Below are 21,583 nucleotides of genomic sequence, written 5' to 3'. Positions count from 1 at the left end.
TTCTAAACAATGCAACATCACAGATTATAAATCACTTTCCTATGTATGAAATTATATCTCTGGCAAAGACTGCCAGGTGTCAGGCTCCAAAAAGAAGAGGAGCAAGTACTTTTCCATAAAGCTGTACAACTAAGTGCTGCAGAGCGTATTATGGTGAATTCCCAGAGTTCCCACAGGTTCGAAAGATGCTCAGACTGAAGAAGAAAAATTTATCATTCTCTGTTCAGTGTGAAGAGCCTGAACCTCTGGCTATGTGAAGGATCGGCGACGGTTGTAAGGATGTGTTGGGAAGGCATGACAATGTCTGGGCATCCTCCGCTGGCCAGTGCTGGGCGCTGTTTGTTGGCTTTGATGGGCCTTTTGCTCAGGCCCGGGATGACTGCTGTCATTGCCGTCACATTGCAGGGGGCCAAAGCGGGCAGCAGAGTACATGCAGTGCGAGAGTTAGCTGTGATACATGCCTAAAGGCAGCAGAAGAGGCTCGGGATTGATGCTAAATCAGGTGCAAGTGGAAGGATGAAATACTGCTGGGGAGGGCAGCACAGTGCCCACTGGGACAAAGCCAGAAGAGTTGAGGATTAAATTGGTTTGGGCTTGCATACATCTGGTACATTTGTATGTACCAGAAGAACAGAGTAGAAAACAGGCATGTGGCAATGGAAGGAAATACTTCAGATAGACCATGCCTATTTTGTAAACATTTTTATATTCTTTTGTTTTACTTTATTGTAATGTACTTTGTTTCTTTATTCCTGAACTAATACTTCAGCGTAATTTTGACAGGAAGAATTAGTTCATATGTTCAATAACTCATTTTAACACCTCTGGAACAATGCTAAAGCTTTCCAATAGAAAATAATGGCTCTTGTCAGATCTGTGCAGTCTCTTCATCACATGTGCTTTGTGGTGTCTGTATAATAAGTAGGAATAACAAGAGAGGGCAAGGAAATAAACCTTTGGTTAAATTTGTCTGTGATATACTCTGCTTCTTATCTTAAGCCTTAGTGTCTGTACCTCTAAAATAGTACTATGTTTTATGCAGACGAGGTCATCAGTCAGTTGTGAATGAAGCAATTTCACTACAGGTTGAAGATTGGAATTAGTTTAAGATTAATTTGGAATCACTTTTAGAAAAATGCAATAGGGAAATTAAGAGAATAGCTTCAGTTTTACCTCTCAGAATTTCTTGATTGATCTGAGAGCAATGCATTTTATTTTCCCTCCGTATTTTTCTCTTATATGAATATTTTACCCATGCATATAAAAGTAAATGAACAGATTTTGCACTTTTTATTAAATTGATATGTATATATACATATTGAAAATTAATCTTGAAGAAATAAGAATTCTAAAACCCTGTAATGAGAGCTCCATAATTTGAAAAGAAAAGAAAAAAGAAAAGACTGTATTGATCACTGTTTTCATTAATCTCATTTAGTTAAACAAAAAAAAACATAATTGTTCCCCATCAGATTGTAATCTTTGTAATGTGCTAGATGCTTTACAGACTAATTGCCAGTTTATAGTTCAAAGCTTTTTGAATTGTATTTGTAAACGTAGAAACCCATTTGGATCAGGAACTATCATGTTCATATGACATAAAAAGCTTAAGATAAATTTCTCTAGGAGGGTTGTGGGGGGTTGCTAGGGAGGACATTTTATAAGTCCTGTTGCTCAGAGACTGTGTGTAACAAGATTAAACCTGACGGAAATTTTGTAGTCTGTGTGCTATAAGTCTTTAGAAAAAATTACAGGATTGAAAAGAAAAAAACTCTAACAGTAATAAATGCTACTGGGTGCTGATGCAATCTGTAATTTAAAACTCCAGATGTTTATTCTTCTTTTAAAGTATAGTTTGTGTAGTGCAGGAGAGAGACTAATGTGCAACAGCAACAGGAAGAAGGCTAAATTATTAGATTTCTCCATAAAACTTTCTGTAAAATGGCATTTCAAAGTCAGTAAAGAAGATATTTCTCCACTGGATCTCTTAAATAAACACAAGGTAATTGTGTAGCAAGAAATAAATTCATGGACTGAAGCCCACTTTCCTGATAGCAAATTGTCTGCAAATGTATTTATGTAATTGTTAGCCATTCTAATGTTTTGTTGTTGTTGTTTTTACCTGAACAAGTTCAAATAGCTTTTGAGAATGTGTTTGAATATCTAGGTTATTCATGTTTGTGGCAAGTTGTGCTTTAATACTGGAATTTCTTGTTATGTTTCTGGATCTGTTTGTTCCGTTATGTGATTTTCTCCACATTTTGCTCAGGCTATTTTATATTTCATTTGGATCCATTCCTTCTTTCTGGAGGATGTGGAATTATGACCATAGCTTATTAACACATACACAGTGTATTAAACATACGAATACTGTGAAACATTTGGGATTTAAGTTTCTTTTCATACACTCACATACTGTGGAATGAAGGGCTAAATGTTACCAGTTACAAGTTATTAGGGTGTCTTGAGACTTCAAATTCTAAGCTGATCACACAACATTTGAAATTAATTTTGTTGGGGTATTGAGAGATTAATAATAAACAGGTATATCTTAACACTGGAGGAAAGTACTTCTAATACAAAAGCAACTGTAGGTATATATGCAATGGATACACACTTTTATGAAAGTACGTGTTCTCAAATACCACCCATTTATTTACTAGTGCGAATGGATAGAGCTTTTTTTTTTTTTTTTTCCCTAGGAGTACTGAAGAGGTGGAGATTTCATTTTACATGAGTTAGCCATCACTCTGCAATCTGCTTTTAATGTATTAGCAGGAAAATAAATTTGCAAGGTTGACTTGTGTTATGCACCCTTCCTCGTAGAAACAGACAGCAGTTACTCTCTATCATTCAGTGTGCAGGTCAACGTGCTTGTTGTGCAAGTGTTCTTTTCTTTCATTTTGTGAGTGTGAGAAGCAAGATCTTTCCGCAGATAGGGCATTGTTCTCCATATCCATTAATAGATGTCAGCACATGCCTCAGGCAGGGTTAGCGAATACCAGTTGCAGAATCCCATTCCATCAAGGCTGATAGTCTTTGTCTTCTGGGTGAGACACATGGTCAACACATGTTAGAAAGCTCCAGTCTGGACTCTTTAGTTGTACACATACCTATTCTATTTTTTTTAAATAATTTAAACTATGAAAAGGTTATTTTCTCACAAATCTGGCTGCTTAAAAAGTGGGTGTTAGTGCATCAGACATAACGTAAGATTTTCTTGCTTATTTAAAAAAGGTGGATTTCCTAACAAATCAGCAACCTACAGTTTTTCTGGTATTGGACAAAGGTAGTTGAGGTGGGTTTGTATTTTCAAGCATGAATATGGCATAAAAGACGAAGCTGATACCTTGGGTGGTGTTAGTGTCTGAGGTAGACAAATGGAGGGTCATGTGTGGGCAGTATTGATGACTACATTTAAAAAATCTGTGGGTAGTAATTACCAGATCTCCTCAGTGCACCTCAGATAAAGTTGGATAAATGTTTCTGTTGGACTCCAGCATAGTGTTACTGAGTAGAAGTAATGTGAACACAAGTAATGAGCTTGTGCCCATAATTCATCAGAGAGACTGGCATCACCCCAGACATTTTGTATTCGTTGTGGACAGAGGCTCCACATACAGATCTCAGGCTGCCTTTAGGTGCTTGGGTGTGGTACCCTTCAGATTATGTTACTTGGGGCTTCAACACTGAAGTTTATCCCATGAGTCTAAGTGATGCCTTTGACAGAGTAATAACTCTTCCTTTACCCTCCCCTCCCTCCTTCTCTCTTCATCCATCTCAGCAAGTTAAATGCCCTCAGCAATGGAAAATCAATAGCCAGGTACAGTCTGTAGTCATGGGGATTAAAGCTATCAAAGCTGGGACAGCTGAGAATGAGAGCCTGACCTCCTTGGGATCAATGCTGTGACATGCTGTACCCCTTGCCACCCTTATCATCCATGGCACGACTGTGCCACTGAAGCCCCCAGGCTTCTCTTCAGAAGTTGCAGCAAAACAGAAATTCTGAGGGATCAGGCAAAGGTTGTGTATGCAAGCTTTGAACCAAAGTCCTTTTACAAATGCAGAGTCTGAGGAAACAGTTTTAATAAACAGAATGAAAAATGTCCAGCTTATCGATTAGGAGGTCCAGAATGATGGGAAGTTAAGTGGATGAGGGTGTTGCAGTAGTTGAGAATCTCTGGAGTACTCTCAGGTTTATAGGTGGGAAATAAATGTTGATTTGTTTATTTTCCCCCTCCTTCATATCTACTCAGGGAAGACCAATTAGTTTCTATTTTTTAATGTTTGCATTATCACTGAACATATATCTTTCTGCAGTGCCAGCTATAAAAAGTCAATATAGGACCCAGCTGTACAAATAAACACAGTTATGAGTGTAAGGAGGAAATTATTAACAGTAAGTGGAGTAAACACATTTTTGAACAATTTATTCCTTAAAGAGCTTTTAAAGAATAAAAATAAATAAAAGTGGGTCTGTACTTCTACATTTGATGCCATTAGTAACTTAGGACACAATTGAAATTTGAAAACAAGGTATTTCAAGTCTTTTGTGTAATGGAATTAACACAATATATGTCACTGAGAGAACTCTTAAATTTAAAATAAACGATATCCGTTTCCATTCAAACCTCCTCCTTTCCTCCTGTGTTTTATAGTCTTTTTGCCATGATTCTGCCTATAGAACCTCCTCCTTTCAGATGTAGGCTTTCTTCTTTTTGCAGAGGATATATTTCACTCAAGGCACATTAGGAAGTTTTCAACAATCAGGTTTTATTTTTTAAGAAAGTGGAGATTGTGTATATATATTATATAATAGTATATTATATATATATATATATATATATATTATTATATATGTATATATAAAGTTTTCCAGAAAGTTAAAGATTTTTAGCAGACTGGTTTTGAGGAGGTTTCTTAGCTCTTGAGGTTAAGAGAATTGAAAGGTTCTAAGTGGTCAGCTACAGGCTAGCCTTGCATGGGGGAAATGAAGTTCCAGACAGTGAAGCTCGAGCACTCACCTTACCTTACCAATGTTATAAACTTTGGCCTGTCACATCCAAGGAGAATTTCCAAATCAATTGGCTATGAAGGGGTTGGTGCTTCTGATGTTTCAAAAGGTCTAGTTTTTTCATCAGCACAGAATAAAAATAATTGCCTTGAGGTTGGTATTTTTTGGTGATTTTTTTTCTGGTTTGGCCAAACATTCTTTTATTCCTCAAAGCCCCGTGGTGCTTAACAAGTTCTTTTCTTTAAAAACCTCAATACCAGTTGAAGCTGATTTGTTTCATATTTCTTCCCATGTCTGTTCCCTACAGGGGAAGTAACGCGTCTCATTTAAATAGGCAGTAGAAAGTACCAGATAGGATGGCAACTGATCAGAATCCTGTTATTCAGCAAGAAGGAAAACCATCCCTCCCAATAAGAAAACACAATGTCTCTCTTGTACCACTGGCTGATAAGAAGGGACAAGGGCATGAGATCCTGTGGGGAAGCAAGCCATGTGATGACAGTGCTTTTCTCGTGAAGCCCAGCTTAACGCAATTCTGTTCTTTCTAATTTATGTTTGTTTAGGATATTTGTTTTTGGTTCAATCCAAGCAGTGTGAAAATCTGTCAGGCAGGGAATAGACATAGCAGGAACAAAAGGGGAAGGTAAATCTCCAACAGATAGTTATGGGGTGAATCTCATGGAGATCACTCAGCTCATCTGAGAAATGTGATAGGCTCTTGCAGCTGGCTGTGAGACAGTAATTGGAAGTCTGATGAAGTCTGTCAAGTGCAGGAGCCTGATTCTGCTCAGCTGTGTAATTGTGATGGAAGGGAGCCAGCCAGAGGCAGAGACCTGGGTGCAACCTTTTGGGAGACTTGTTCCGGCAGAGCGGGTGGGAAAGTAAAACGAAGGTTGCAAATAATAAGTTTCTCTGCCTGATTGATAATGAACTAGTAATAAGTGGCCTTATTATAGTAATAAGTTTCCCATGGAAGCCCAATGATTGCAGAGAAGCTTTAGCTGAGTGCATGTGACCACATCTTATTTTGATCAGCTGTAGCACAGCAAAGCTGGGTAATTATCATAATCTAACAATTAGCCTGGCATCCTTTCCCAGTGTTTAATTACTCCAATAAATGGTAATTGAATAGAGAACTTAATGACAAGAGAATAAGTTTCTTTCTACATTGTGTACTTAACTTGCAGTCTTGTCTAGGCATAATTTTTGAATGCTGTTTTTTTGAACAACAGCCTTGATTAGTTATTTCTCTGTCAATTTTGTCAGTGTTTCACTTCCTACAGAGGCTCTTTTCACGGTATTTTGAGCTTGTCTTAACTTGTGAAACTGTAACCTAAGGAGCAAAAGGTCACAGACAGCTCCTTGGTAATAGCTGTTGTTTTTTGTTGTTGTTTTTCTTTTTTTCTCCCCCCCCCCTTTTTTCTTTTTTTTTTTTTTCTTGTTTGCTTGCTCAGGGTAGTAATATCCTGGTAGAGATCTAAAATGTCACCGGTTGGTGAACTCACTTCTCTTAGCATCTGGAAGACGTTGAATTTGCTTTTGGTTAGAATAGAGCTAAAATTAAAATCACTCTTTGATTACTTCATTGTTTGTGCATCAGAATCATTGTTGATGTCAGCAGAGCTATGGGAACAGAGTTTATTAAATGTTGTGACAAAGCCAGTGAAAAGAACAGAAGAGCATTAAAGAGGTTATTTTTGCGTACCACAGAAATAGCATCTTTAAAATTATCTGCAGTAAAATGGTGCACTTAATCCCACAACCCCTCAGATAATTAACAGCCACAAGATTTCCCCCATCACACATAGCAGCTTTAACTTAGTTGAAATGAGAGGGCTTGGGATGTCTAAAAGAAGAAAGAATAACGAGGCACAAGTTACCCTGCTGTGTTACAGTCACAGCACGTGAGTAGAGTTTGGGATGAAGTAACGCACTATGCTTGCCACCTAAACAGACACAAAAAATGTGAGTGAACTCAGTGTAGATGGTAAATAAGTGACATTATCAAATCCCAAGAGCAATTAAATGGTGTCATGTTAAACGACATTAAAGTTTTGCAGAAAATGTGTTTTTTGTATTACTGCATATACAAATACCTACTTTGTACTCGTCTCTGCATTGTATATACATAATACCTACGTTATACTCCCAACTCCAATACTAATAAATTATCCAAGTGGCTTCATAACTAGCTAACAAAAATAAACTGAATTTTCAACCTATTTCAATATTTTTCCTGTAGAAGCTTTTCCTTAGGCTATAGCACTTGTGGAAAACGTTTCTGTCGTCTAGCACTTAATGGCAGTTCAGCCTTTTTTGTGACGCTTACAGAATCTCTCCTAGCTCCTTTTTATATGATACTTGTAGGAATATACTTTTCTCTGAGACCTGTCTGTCTCCTTAAATTTATTTAAAATTTGTTTAGTGGCCAAAAAAGTAAAAATAAGGATCTAAGTGACCAGCAGTTGCAGGGGTGTGCACGTGTGCTGCTCAGAGAAGCCTTCTTTCCTTTGGAAAAGGACAAGTATCTTTTTGCTGTGCTCTGAAAACTATGGCTAATTATAGTTTGCAAAGAATAATTCTATTCACTGAATTTTGTTGATGTTGCTTTGCATTTTTGATTATCATTTGAGAGCAGGGCAACTGGTATAAGACACTCAGCTGTGGCAGTGTCCTTTGTTTGTTGGTGTTCCAGGCAGCAGAATCAGGGCCATTTGCATCTGATCATTTCTGATGCCAGACTTGAAGACCAGAATTTCATAATTCATACTTAAAGCAGTTATTTTATTTATTTTTTTCCTGGTTTCACAATGAAGCCTTGCTGCATGCATTTGATAGAACAGGCTCAAAATAAAGAAAGGTTGACATAGTAAAAAGAAAATTTTCCAGTACACTTATCTTGAAGTAGAGCATCTGGCATGTCGATTTTACAGGAAGGATGATAGAATATAACTAATAAGATTTTTATGGGAAGCAAAAAGCAGGAGCTATTGCAATTTTTTATCTATCTAAATGATAATGGGCAATTAGTGTTATTTGTGCTGTTTTTAAACTGGATTTTTTATAGTGTTTATTCCAAGAAAGAAAGGAAAAAAGGAACAAAACCCAACAAACAAAACTGTTGTTGCATTCTAAATATCTATTTAAATAAATCATCATTTGTTTCAGTGACCAGCAAAGCTATTAAATTCAAAATGAGCCACATATGCTTCAGAACTTCAAATTATGAAGAGAAGTGTGCATACAGATTGTGTACTTTCACTTCCATTAATGGATAAACAGAATATAGAAGATAAAATTACTTTGAAAATGTTTTGCTAGTCTTACAGTTCTCCAGTTAAAATTACTGTGAATTTCTTTCTTTGCATCCTGAATACCTGGGTATTTGTGCAGTGGCACTTGAACCCAGAAACATTCACAGGGACAGTCTTTGCTAGAAGCTGTGTGCAAGTTTTGCATAGCAAGCTGATGGTTTGTTGGTTATGGTAATGTTTAGGTTTAGAAGCTACTTAACTGTCTGTCTCTGTCTTGAAAATAGCTTTTATAGCCGTACTGCTTAATAGGTAGCCTTGTACTATGCAAGTTTCCAAGACACTGTTTGAATGCCACCTGACACTAAACAAAGGTTAATTATGTTTGAAGAATAGCTGTGTTTTTCTATGTGTAAGGCAGAGTCCAGGGAGACAAATGGCAGTATTTGTGAGAAGATTCGCATACCCTGAGTTTTGGGGAAGCCTTTTTGATTGGTTTCTACCACACCACTGTATTCTGTTACGCAAAATCTAGATAGGATTTTTTTTTTTTTAATATTATTATTATTATTCATAGTAGGATCTGTAAAGATCCTGATTACCACTTGGTTCTGGAAGTGCACAGGGGTCCAGATGAGGATCTCCCAGGACACAATGAAAACCTACCTGAGGAAAGGAAAATGAAAGTCAGTAGTATTGCTAGAGATGTGTTGAAAAGTAAGCTTTGCATTCTATGTTGAAAGAGACTGGAAAAAGGGAGAAATGCATTATTATTATATACAGTCTGTAAGAAGTCTTGTTCCTGTCATCTCTCCAAATATATCTGTAAACAGATCCCACCTTCCCTTTACATGTTATGCTCTTTGACACATGTGTGTGGCTAAACACTGAAAAATACTTTCATTTGAAGTGGAACTTTGGTTTCACTCCAATACCTGACTTTACACTACTACTAAGAGGCTTTTGGCTGTAAACGTTAAGTGTTTTTCTTTTGGATGTGGTTTTAAATTCTTGGAAATGCATTTCTGAAGTGTTTCCCCTTTAATAGCTTTGAGGAGTCTGAGCTGATGAGTTTTGCTGTGAGTTACCCATGGCCACCCCTGTGCCTTCCTGCTCATGTCAGAAGCCTTTTTGGTTTCTCTTCAGGAAAATAACACTTTGTAATTGTAGAAGCAGGAACTGTCTCAGTGTTCACTCCAACACGCACAATGCAGATTTTGTAGCCTCTTTTGGAAAAACAAAATTTGTTCTACATCTGTAAAGTACTCATGCTGAGTCTTTGATTACTGAGTTCTTTAAGACATTACGAGAGAAGAAATAAATAAATACCTGCTTTCTGCTTCTTGGTTGGCTAATAACCTCTTCTCAGTATTGCTGTTGCTCTACAGAGTGAAGAGACTTCGCTCAGAGCCGCTTAATAAAATACTTTGGTACATGTTTTCCCTGGAGCACGTTCACTGCTGTGCCAGCAATATCAGCTAAGATCAGCCAGTTCAGATCACTTGAAATACACACAGTCTTCCTCCATTTTTAGAGGCACGAATGCAAATGCATGCAGGCCACCTCAGATGTCTGTGGGTTGAAAGCAGTGGCAGAGCAGGGGAGGGGTGACGAGGGAGGGAAGGGCAGCAGGATGAAAGGTACGTAGCTGAGTACTTGGGCCTCGGGCTGGCTCTGCAGCCAGCGCTTGCTTCTTGCTCCCGTGTCCAGCTGTGCTGGGCTGGCCAAGGGCATCCTGGGTCGCTCAGCTGGTTCAGCACTTGGGTTAGTAGAAATCAGAATGAACCTGTGGCGAAAGGGGATGGTTGTGTTGTGGTTTTGTTTGTTGAACAGGAATACAGGAGGGGACCTTGCCAAAAGGGCGTCAGGCAAGCTCCTTGTGTGCAGTGCTTGGAGCACGGGTCGCTGGTGCAGATTTCAAGTTTGATTTCCTTGCTAACTTGGATTTAAGGTGTGATCACAAATTCAGGCTCTGTGTGTTTATAATCTCCAATATCGTGGACTGTGTGGTCAGATTCACCCTTTCAAATTCAGACATTCACAGTATAGATTCCATCTGTCTAGTCTCCTTGTAGTTAAAGGAGAGGAACAGCTGCCCCTGGAGTGAGATCTCTTTCACCCCAGCGCACATTGGACCAAAACAGGTCAGAAGAATTGGACTCAAAGTCCCTAATTCTCTCCATTGACTTAAAGGGAGTCTGGAGAAGCAGTTTGCATAAGGTTATCTGTATTGTTAAAACCAGTGTTAAGGAGACCAGTCTGATCCTGAATGTCTACAGTTACTTAAATCTAATTCTTAGTCTTAGTTCGAAACGCATGCATTTTCTGTCACAAAACTGTGATTAAGCATTATTGTGAAGGCAGAGGCTGGTATGAGAGGTGGGCTTGAGAATAAGAAGCATGCAAATTTAAAATAAATGTACATGTATATATGCACATATTAATTATCATTTTAGTTACTAGTTACAAAATCAAATAAAAAATGTAATGAAAAAAATGCAGCCAAAACAAAAACAGAGTTATCATTGCTAGAATGAAGCCTCCTAGTTTTCAACTTATTAGATATTTCTTTTTATAACTAGTAAGAAATGGTGTACTGTTAACTGATACAGAGAACAGGCACCAGTTTCAAAACAGTACGTTTTTGCAAGTGTGTTAAGACAGTATCTGTTTGTGTGACAGGTTTTGAAAGCACTGGAGCACAAAATACATTTTTAACTAATGATTTAGATAAATGTGAATTTTCCTGAAAGAACTGTGTTTAAGAAAAGAAAGGCTTCTCCTTGTTTCAGAATGGAACTCTGAGTCTGTGCACTGGCTGAAATTATACAGATATATCATGCCTTGATGCGTGTTCAATTTTTTTCCTTTAAAAAGCTATTTTATTGAAGCTAAATTATTGTAGGGATATGAAAAGGTATAGTTTGCTCTGAATTTATCCTTGGAGGGCCAGCAGATCATTGCTTTTTCTCTGAAATTAGATAGAAGGCTCCAGATGGCAGATTTCAAGCCCATCAGGTGTTTAAAATATGCCCCTCAGCTAAAAAGAAGTATTATAGTTAAATCTGTCATGGCCTTTTTATTGCTCTGTGGTACACTTGACAACTGCAGCCGCGAAAGAGAGGAGCTACAAGTAGCCCAGTCGCCTGACGTGGAGCAGGTCAGTGGTTGGTTTCTTTGGCAGCCCCAGGGAGTCTGATAGACGTACAGACCTGCTTTATGGAATCATTAAATCCACCACGGTATAAGCTCCCATGGAGGCAGTGAATTTGTTCCCATAGTTTCTTCCAGATTCTATGGCAGGCGTTAGAAAAGTAATGTACGTGAAACATGGAGGGAAGGAAAAAGAACACACACATCCCCAACAAAACAAAAATCCCACGCCTCTAAGGACTCCTCAGTAATAGTAATAATAATAAAGTGCATCTGCGCTGGTGCCTTGCGCTGCATTTCTCAGCTGGCATTTATTCAGACCTGTCACCTTAGGCTGAGAGCTGATAATTCGTATCCCAGAATCCTTTTATCTGAGCAAAGTGACGTCTCCAGTATGTACTTCTGGCAAAGGAGTTGTAGTGCTTTTCAAATATCTTTAAAAAGCAATACAGGGTTTTCTTTGCGTCTTGACAAACTGCTGCTAATCATGAAGAAAGTAAACCTGTTTGTGCTCTTGCAGTAACTGTAAGTTCTTATAGTCAAGTCGGCTTTCAACACAGGGGTGACTACTACCTGATTTATAGAAAAGGGCATGTCTGGGTTGCTTATTTTTCTGCACATGTATATGTTTATATAGGCACAGGTATGGGGAGGCTGTTACAGTTTTGGCTTCTTTGTTTCTTCTTGCTTCTCCCTCCAATTTAATAAAAATAAATAAATAAACAAAAAGCAGAGACTTTGTTTATTCAATAAAGACATAGGGAGAGATAGTCTATAACTTGGTGTGCGTTAGCAAGAGACAACTCATTTTGTCAGAAAAAAAGAACAAAACCTTTATCCAGAAAGTCATATAACCATAGTCCTGCACAAGCAGTCTCTGATAGCTCTGGTGAATATTAAGGGTTAGTTTTGAGAGTGAATGTGCATGGCTGGAGTGAAATGAAATGACATTAGTGATGCCCCCTTTACGAGAACATTATCCTGCAACAAGGTCATCCTGCATTAACTGTGCTTATGTCTGAACTCTTTCTTTGATTTCAGATTCCAGCAGGGTGACTACCACATCGATGTGTGCATCAATGACTACCTGGATGTGTTCTGCCCTCACTACGAAGATTCAGTGCCAGAAGATAAGACCGAACGCTATGTTCTGTACATGGTGAACTTTGACGGCTACAGCTCCTGCGATCACACCTCGAAAGGGTTCAAGAGGTGGGAGTGCAATCGGCCACACTCCCCGAATGGACCGCTGAAGTTCTCAGAAAAATTCCAGCTCTTCACGCCCTTCTCACTAGGATTTGAGTTCAGGCCAGGCCGGGAGTATTTCTACATCTGTGAGTATATGGAGATTTACCGTTGTTGTCTAGCAAGTGCAAGAAACCTAGCTAATTTTTCACCTATGCTCTGTGGAAATGCAGAGGGCCAATGCAGATGTTTTACAGTGAACACAAGCTTAACTATCCCCAGATATATTAGCTAGGAATCTAGCTAGTGGAAATGAGATTAAATCACAGCTTCTTTTCTCACATGAAATAGCGTGTCAGCCTGTTCACTGAACCGTGGCTGACTTTTAAAGCAAAACGGGCTGCTACGTTTATTGCAACACACTGAAGTGGAGGAGGCGAGGAGGGAAGGGTGGAAGCTCTCCCCAGATATGGGGAAAAATAGCTTGTGTGTGAAATTCCTGAATTTTCTTATTTGCTCAGTTTCAGTATTCTTATCTCTGTTTTTCTTAATTGCTCACTTTAAGTATTCTTGTCTCTGTAAAGTTTATCATCCAGGGAAAGTGAGGTCTGTGTGGTTTCTGAGCAGTATACCTGCCCATGTCCAGCAGTATTCAAAACCGTAATTCCCCGTGGCAAGCACTCCTAGCATCAAGCCATGTGTTGCCTTTTGCTCCCTTCCTTCTCGTCCTGCCATGTTCTTGTAGCAGTGGTTTCAGGGAGTGTGGAGCGTGCGGGGTGCCGCGGGCGGGCAGATGATGCCGATGGCGCTCGCCCTGTGCAGCACTGCAGTGGTGCCCTGAGCTGCCAGCCCGCTCCTGCACCCACACCCGGGGGAGCTCGGAGACCGCTGGGGCTTCGCTTTGTTTGGTTGATCCCCCAACAAAGATCTCATCTCATCAGTTTGTTTCAGACCTGAATCTTCTGCTTCCTAACAGGTTGTGACTGTTTCAGTAGTATTTTTTTTTTGGTAGTTTTTAGTGTTCAGCTAGAGAGCTGAAAGCTTTAGGCAGACTGTAGGTTCCAATAAATATTGCCTTTATATGTGTGGTTGGCCTTTCTGCTGTGAAACAGACCTTCCACCTCATTTCACCAGAGAAACTCAGTATGTATGATCCCTGTTTTTCAGCCTCATTTGTTCAGCATTGAAGTTTTTCCTTTTCCTTTCTAAATCTACAGGGAAATGCATTCCTAGTGGACTGTTTTCAATTCGTTCATTTTTCTTCCAGCAAATAAAATCCTCTAATGGGTGGCAGTTGAGCAGCAGCAGAACAGTGCCTTGTTCTTGTGCTAAAGCACAATAATAATAATAATAATAATAGCTGACAGTAATATTGCTTACAATTTTAAATATGGTGATGTTTTTTAATATGATGATGAGAAGTCATGTAAAGCCTTGATGCCATTTCAGATTTTGCAGCAAACTAAGAAATGAGAGTTATGGAGATAATGTTCTAGGATAAATAAATCTGTACTGTGTGTGCCTAGTCTTACTCTCATAACGCACAAAAACTTCCCCTTAACTTAAACAGGGGGTTTGTATTGCTCAAAACTCTAATATTGGACCCCATGTAAACACTGGATTTTCTGGGGTTTTGTTTGTGTGTTTGTTTTGTTTTTAATTTAGTTTCTGATTATCATCATTAAAACAAGCAGACATACTCAATCTAAGGAATGAAATCTCTTTACCATCATGTGTTTGCAATAAAATGTAGCACAGTGATGACACCAGTACCTGCAAGCATTAAAAAAAAAAAATCCACATTGATTTTCTAAATTAAAAAAAAAAAAAAATGCAGAAATGTTTTATAAAGGTTAAAATCAAACAAGAAGGTAAAGAAAAAAAAAGAGAGAAACCTCAGCTTGGTCTACCTAGCTAATAGCTTCATTGTTAGAATATACAAAATCCATTGAACTCTCAAGCAAGACATTATTATTCAAATACACCCAGGGTGCTTATGCCTGGTTTTCCTCATTTCTGGTTAAATTCAATATTTCGATAAAAATCATTATGTATCTTCTATAACATTCATTTAACTGACTCATTTAACTGTCAAGGGCTCCCTTCAAAATAATTGCTCCAAAGTGCTTTAAAATATGAAGAGCTTTATGATATTCAACTGAGTTTAGATGGAATTATTTTTTTAATGAAAGGTAAAATTGCAAAAAATTAGCAGTAAAGAGGTGTTCATTTACTTGTAGCTTATTGGCCTGGTATTCACTGAAATTAATTTTTTAGCCATGTTTCAGAGACACAAAGGCATTTTGCCTCCTTTTCTCTATTGTAAGTATTTTCCCCTTTCAGCCTTTGGTCTGCTGGGGACAGTAACAAGGTTGGTAATGCTGCAGTTACAGGAATCATAGCAACAATTAAAGGCAAAAAGCTTCTCTGGGGAGAGTTGACCATTCTGGTATGTTTTTCTACTGGTCTGTGCTGAAGAAATGAGATGGTGAAACATTGTTCCTTATTTCCTCATCAAAATTGTCAGCAGGCTCTAGTGCAGGCTGCGGAGGCTGCCTCTGCTACCTCTCTGTATCTTCATGGTGAGGAAATCAGTGCTCTGGCAGGGAAGGTTTCCTTTCCTCACCAGATCTTAAACCTTTACCCTCTCTCCATGACAGAGGAAAGCTGACCATGTAGCCTGTTATAGTAAGGATATATAAGGACACAAAATATGTCATGTAGTGTAGACCTCTGGAAGACAAAAAGATTAAGTGGTTGGTTAGGTATTTAACTTAATTATTGTTGTTTTAGTGCTTTTGGAAAATCTTCTCCCTTTACCTTTTAAGAAAGTGACTTGTATCTCTTGCTTCTATTATTTTCAGGAAATGCAGTAATTAGAAAACAATCACTGTGTCTTTTCTGAACTGTTGATTTTTGAAAATGCCACTTTTCTTTATTATGCAATGCCTTTGTATATTGCTCAGATGACCTTGGACCTCCCTTCTTTGCATAGTCATGCCAGAAAAATACAATGGAAGAAAAAATCTAGCTTGCTGATGTCAAATTCATATTGAAGAACTGAATTCATCATTGCAGATGTGATCAACAAGTACTGTTTGAGCTTACTTTTGAAAGAAAAAAAATGTTATTAGATATTTAGAGAGAAATTAACTTTTAGTTAGGGAGTGCATAGTGGGGAAAGTAAATAATAAATCATGACACAAAGTCTCAGTTTTTACATAGTTCTTAGCAGACAGTCATCTAAAGTTATTGTATATTAATCTGATATCAGACAAAATGGTATTATTACTGAAACAGCAGTAACTGAAAGTTAGTTAGTGAAAGCAGAAGCTAACCACTTAGTGATATAACTGTGATTTTAATGCCATTTGGAAGGTAAAAGAACTTTGGGTTTGCAGGTTAAGATGGATGGGGTACTGTGGAAGGGAAGATGAACACAAAAGCAAGGAAGGGGAAAAAAGGTCATGAAATATATAATGTTATCTAATTCAAAATGAGGGTATCATTTTCATTACTTTAACTTAATTATGGGTGTTTTATTTTTATTAATGTAGTACATATGGAATAAAGTATCAGTAATAGTTTGGCAAATACACAGAGCTGATGAAATCAAAAGATGAAGACACAGCTAGAACTAGACTAGTACTGATTAATGAAGAATCCTGACAGCAATTTCCAAACCAAGCTCCTCTCTTGATTTAAGCTAGTCAATTGCTCTTTTCTTGGGAGTAATGTATCGTAGACATAGGGTCAGAAGTTGTACTAATATTAAGCTGTAGCTTTTGCTTTCCTCTTTGCCATCAGTCTAGTTATTCCATCAAATAATTCAGCATTTGACATGATTTATTCTTAACAAATCCATGCTATTTTTATCATCTTATCCTCCAAGATTTTACATGTGTTATTTAGTCATTTGATCACTTTGACTACTATTACTTGTATATACCTATACCCTTTTCCTGAAGAGACCCAGATAGGTTTGTTGTTCTTTACAATCTTGCTGCTGTTCACTTCCCTGCAAGATCTTGAAGGATTTTGCTAGCTGTTTACAGGTTTACCTGTAACTTATACTGAATATATGTTAAGTGGTTCTTTCTCCATACTTACTGAGAAATATAGCTCCTTTCATTTAAAAAAAAAATCTTGTTTTCTTACATGTGGTTTGTGTAACCTTTTAGTTAGTGGTTCTTTCTGGTTTTATGTCTTTACTGATTTTATTTCAGAATATTTGTTCCGTTTCTTTGTATCACCTTTAATCATGCGTCATTTTTACTGTTCTTTTATTGTCATGCATTTCGTAGTACGAAGCTTATGACAGTCAGGAAGCGTTTGTTTTAACCATACTGCTCCTGACCACAGTAATCTAGTGTGATCTTTTTGATTTGTATTTAATTATTGTTAGAAATATTTTTAATGGTTCTTAAATTTGTGATTAAGAAATAATTTGTAAAGTAGCAATTAGAGTTTTAAATACAGTTCTTTAAGTAGCATCAAACTCTCCTGTATTCTTTTTGGCCATAAAATGTATTTGTGGGGAAGCTGCTTTTACCTCATGCCTTGATTTTCTTAAAATTTGTCTTTTTTCTCCATTGTCCTTGTTCCTCTGCATTAATTCTTTCTTTTCCTGAATTTCTGACTCTTTTATCCTGAGGGCTTTTATTCAAATGACATTCCACCCTTCTGGTCTTAGCTTCTTCTCCTGAAGAGAATTTTCAGAATTTCAAATACAAAATTGTCCTTCTTCTGTTCAATCTCTGTGGCTGGAAGGTGTCCTCAACATGTTCTAAAAACTGTGGGATGAGTCCTGATGTCATTTTTCACAAACAGCTGCCAGGTAGTTGGGCCATCTCACTGCAACCATCTGCATGCTTCTGGAGGCTTCTGTAACTCAAAAAACATACTGTACAATAATGTAAACAAGAGCATTTATAATACCTCCGCTTCTTTCTGTCTTACCTTTGCCTGCCAATTAAGTAGTTAGTTAATAGTAAAAGGTCTGTGGTTGAATTCTTTTTGAGGCAGTAGCAGTCTCAGATGACTTTTAAGTTGAGATTTCACTTTATTCTGTCTTCTCCCTTCTGTCATGTTTTGAGAGTATGTGTTTAAGCATGTAGTATTTATTTGCTCTATTATTTTTCCTTCACTTTGTCCTACAATCATTTAGCAGTTTGTCATGTGCAACTCAGTGGTTTATGGCCAGGTTAATGTTACTTGCTTGTTGTCTTAAAGCTGTGAGTATATTTTAAAAATCTTACAATCTAGTTGAGTAGCTTGTATTGTCTCCTTTCTGCCTGAGATGTCTCTGGCAGAATCTGTACTGAAACACATTTCTAGGTGCCCTCACCTCTGAATTACTGGAGATGGAGGAGGACATAAAGCAATCACTGTTTGGTGGTAGTGGTGGTCGTGATAGGGATTTTTGGTTAGTAATGAAGAATTATGGGCAAAGTTTAGAAATCAAAGCAGGGAACCATACATATCCCTGTGCAAATCAGGAGTTAGCATAGGAAAGGCACTGGCCACTTTTTGTGAAAGTTAACACAGACTTAAGAAAGACTTTCTGTGGCTAAGAACTTGGAGGAGATTCCCAGATTGCCAGCTTGGCTGTACTTTTTTTTTTTTTTTTTAGGATTAGTTTGAGTATAGCAAGAATTTAGAGATTTTGTAGAGACAAGGCTGAATTGCCTGTAATGCTGTCTGGGAGAACACTACAGAGAAATCTTTAAACTCTCATATGCTAACAGGGCTTTTTGATATTTTTCTTGTGCTCAAAGAGTGATATTAAACAGGTTCATAGAGTTAACTGCTCTTCCTCAAGCACTAGCTTAGTATTAGTGGGTGTCAATGTTATGCACAAAGAGGCACAACTCACTGCAAATGATTATTTAATTTAGGGATGTCTATATATTGTACCAGAGGTAAGATGGGATGGAATTGATGTAATGGGAACACAAAACAGAAGGACCATGACCTATAATATTGTCCTATCAGAAAAGATAAATTGTTGATAAAAGTTGTCTTCTCCCTAACTTCCTCCTCCTCCCCCAAACACTTCCCTCATTTTTTTCATCTTGATATACACCAGGAAATACTGCTTTTTCAGAACTGGCTTATACTGCTGGCTGTTTGTCTGCTGATAGGAGATGCTGTCTGAGAGCGTAAGTGTAGTTTTTCTCAATTTTTGAGTCTGATTTATGTGAGGAAGTTCCTTCTGGAAAAATGAGATAATGTAAAGAAACCAGTGTTGCAGTCTGGAGAATATTAGAATCAATCTAATAGATGCCATAGATGACTAAGCATGATAGTTAGGTTGCTTACTTTTTTTTTGAGGAAGTCAACAGCTACTTTCATTACTGTATCCCAGCAGGGGTAGTACAGCAATAGTTAATTAATAATGTTTTTTAAACGCTTTTTTTTTTTCCTTCTTGCATCCAGCACTTGGAATATATGATTTCACTGTAAGCTGTCCAGTAAAGTCAAATCTCTTAACCAACCAATTGACCTTGGCTTAAATGGCAATTTATACCATTTTGGAAATTCAAAGAAAGAACGGTAGACATTTTATCTGTGCATTTACCAACGTAAATGTGAAGACACTGTCAGCCTGACTTTAAAGCTGCTTTTATGTAAAGAAGAATAGCTCCTTCATGTTCATTGATGCAACTAGTACTGATTCTTCTTCAGAGAATCTTTTCAGTTGTGGGGGAGAAAATAGTTTCCATTTTAGTAGCAATACTTTATTACTGGGGGTTTCTGTTCTTCTGTTTGTAGTTATGATAAATGTTGTGCATCTCTTGCAAATACCCATTTGTTTAACTTGTCTGTATGATTGTTAGGGCAGGTAGTCATCTGTAGATTTCCAGTGCTAGTTGTCTTACAAAGTCCTTGGCTAAATCTTTATTTGGGTTCTTGACCAATATGCATGGACAAAACTAGGCTATCCATACATGAAAACAGATTATTTTTCTTTTTCAACTGAGTGCAGTCTGGAATTGTATGAAAAGTAGCCCCTAATTGTAATAAAAAGCCCATAATTGTTGTGTGTGGGGGGTTATTTTGTTGTTTGTTTTGTTTTTGTATTTTTATCATTTTTGTTCTTGTTTTTCCTCACATCAATAAAATATAGGCTGTAAGAAGCCTGGTTTGGGATATTTTTACCCCTTGGCTTTGTCAGTCCTGGGACTCAAAGTCTAAGATTTGTCTTGGGACAAAGTTTGGACTTTAGCTTTAGAAAGTCTTGGCATACTGTACTCAGCATATATTGGAGGCAGCAGAGTCACTGTAGTTACTCCTTAGGCTAAACTTTTATTAAAAATTATTTCTACTGGTGACAATGGTTGACTTAAGTAGCAAATATTTTGCTTTCAAAGTGAAGACTTGTCTTTCAGTGCATTAAAGAAGGCTGTCTGTCTTCATTTCCACAGGTATTAGTTAATGCAGGTACTGCTGGTGTTTGCATTTTTTTATTTCTTTTTGAAGACATGAGGTCAGAAGTTCCCATTTGGAACTCTCTCCAAACATCCCAGTTTGCACCAAAAGCTAAAAAATGAAGGTTAACTAAAGAACACTATTAAGGGATGCTGAAGGATTTACAAATATTTTTAATGTGTTAATTGCACTTTTCTTTGGGGGAAACGTTTTTTATTGTAAGGTCCCACATAAACCTTTCAATCAAGATCTGATCAGCATAAACACTGATGCTACTTTGGCAGCAGTGGGCTTAGACATGCCACTCTTCTATGAATCCTGCTTTGATAGCTGGTTTACCAGAATCACTCGAGATGTTCTGAATGAAATCAAAGCAATTGAAAGGGTTTGATAAATGTGTACTTTAAAATTTTTTTCTGTGGGATAACATTAGACAGACAAGGAAGGTGACCTTTAAAAGGGAATTCATGCTTAGCCTAATGTGTAGATTAAAGGACTGGTTTCTGTTAGAAAGCATCAGAAGAATTAAGTGCTGGTCCTGGTAAAAAGAAAGCAGAAACAATCACTAGAGTCTAATAGATTTTGACGTTGGTAGTGTTGTTAAAATCCTCAAAGGGAGCGTTAAAAGCTGTTGAATAATTTGGGACTCGGGAGAAATACATATAAGTAAATGAAGAGAGAACCCATGGAGGTGCTGGTCTCTATTGTTTCAGTTTTTCAAAGGGAATGAATGTCTTTCAGATAACAAGTTGAAAGAAGATGATTTGGATTCGTGTGCTTCAACAATTCAGGTGCCATTAAGATTCTGATAACAGCACAAATGTAAAAGAGGGGAGGATATACCATACATTTGTAGCTTTGAAAGCTGTCTCATGAGTGTATTTTATCTTAACCCCTGTAGGAAGACCAATGACTTGTGTTGCTTTCTACAGAAATGCTGGTATTGGACATTAGGAGAATGAGAGACTGCCCACAGATAGAAGGGGTGAGGGACAGCTTTTTTTCATCCATCCTTCTTTCCTTCTCATCTAATGTGCTGGAAGAAAACCAGTTAATTCTGTAGGAAAATAAAGCAGGTATTGAGCATTGTTATGTGATTATTTAATCACAAAGGTTAAGAAGGTAGATTGATTATACCACCAAGAAGGATTAGGAACTTGATAAGGCTGTATGTGACCTCCTTGCCTTAGAGGAGTGGTTACTACATGTTCCATACTGGTGTCTGTCTATGGATTACAGTAATTTTTAACATTTGCAGTTCTTGTAAAAATCCCATTGCAACTTCCTCTCAGTATGCAAATCCAGTGTTCTGCTGGAAGTACAATTGAAAGAATTGCATGCAGCCCTTTCAATCCTTTGTGCAGATGGACCATTCATCATTCCTTGCTTTAAATCAGTTTTGATGTTCAACAGCTACAACTTCACATCTCAGAGGTGGCTGCACTTCAGTGGTGGGTGAGACTCTTTTTCAGTGGTACTTCACTGTGATGTTATGAGATTAATAAGGTGAAGCATGTAGATTCCTTGGATGAAAGAACTCATAGAAGTG

General features: G+C 37.7%; 1 protein-coding gene across 2 annotated transcripts in view; it reads left to right on the top strand.

Moving 5' to 3' along the window:
- EFNA5 (ephrin A5) overlaps window positions 1–21,583 on the top strand; it is a 210,523-nt gene that overhangs the window by 161,932 nt on the left and 27,008 nt on the right. For both annotated transcript variants that reach the window (XM_035562594.2, XM_035562593.2), the window contains exon 2: window positions 12,460–12,752. In XM_035562594.2, coding sequence (XP_035418487.1) covers window positions 12,460–12,752 — 293 coding nt within the window. The remainder of the gene's footprint in view (window positions 1–12,459; window positions 12,753–21,583) is intronic.

Source organism: Cygnus atratus, chromosome Z, assembly GCF_013377495.2.
Source record: "Cygnus atratus isolate AKBS03 ecotype Queensland, Australia chromosome Z, CAtr_DNAZoo_HiC_assembly, whole genome shotgun sequence".
Classification (NCBI taxonomy): domain Eukaryota; kingdom Metazoa; phylum Chordata; class Aves; order Anseriformes; family Anatidae; genus Cygnus; species Cygnus atratus.
This window is presented reverse-complemented; position numbering and strand designations above follow the sequence as displayed.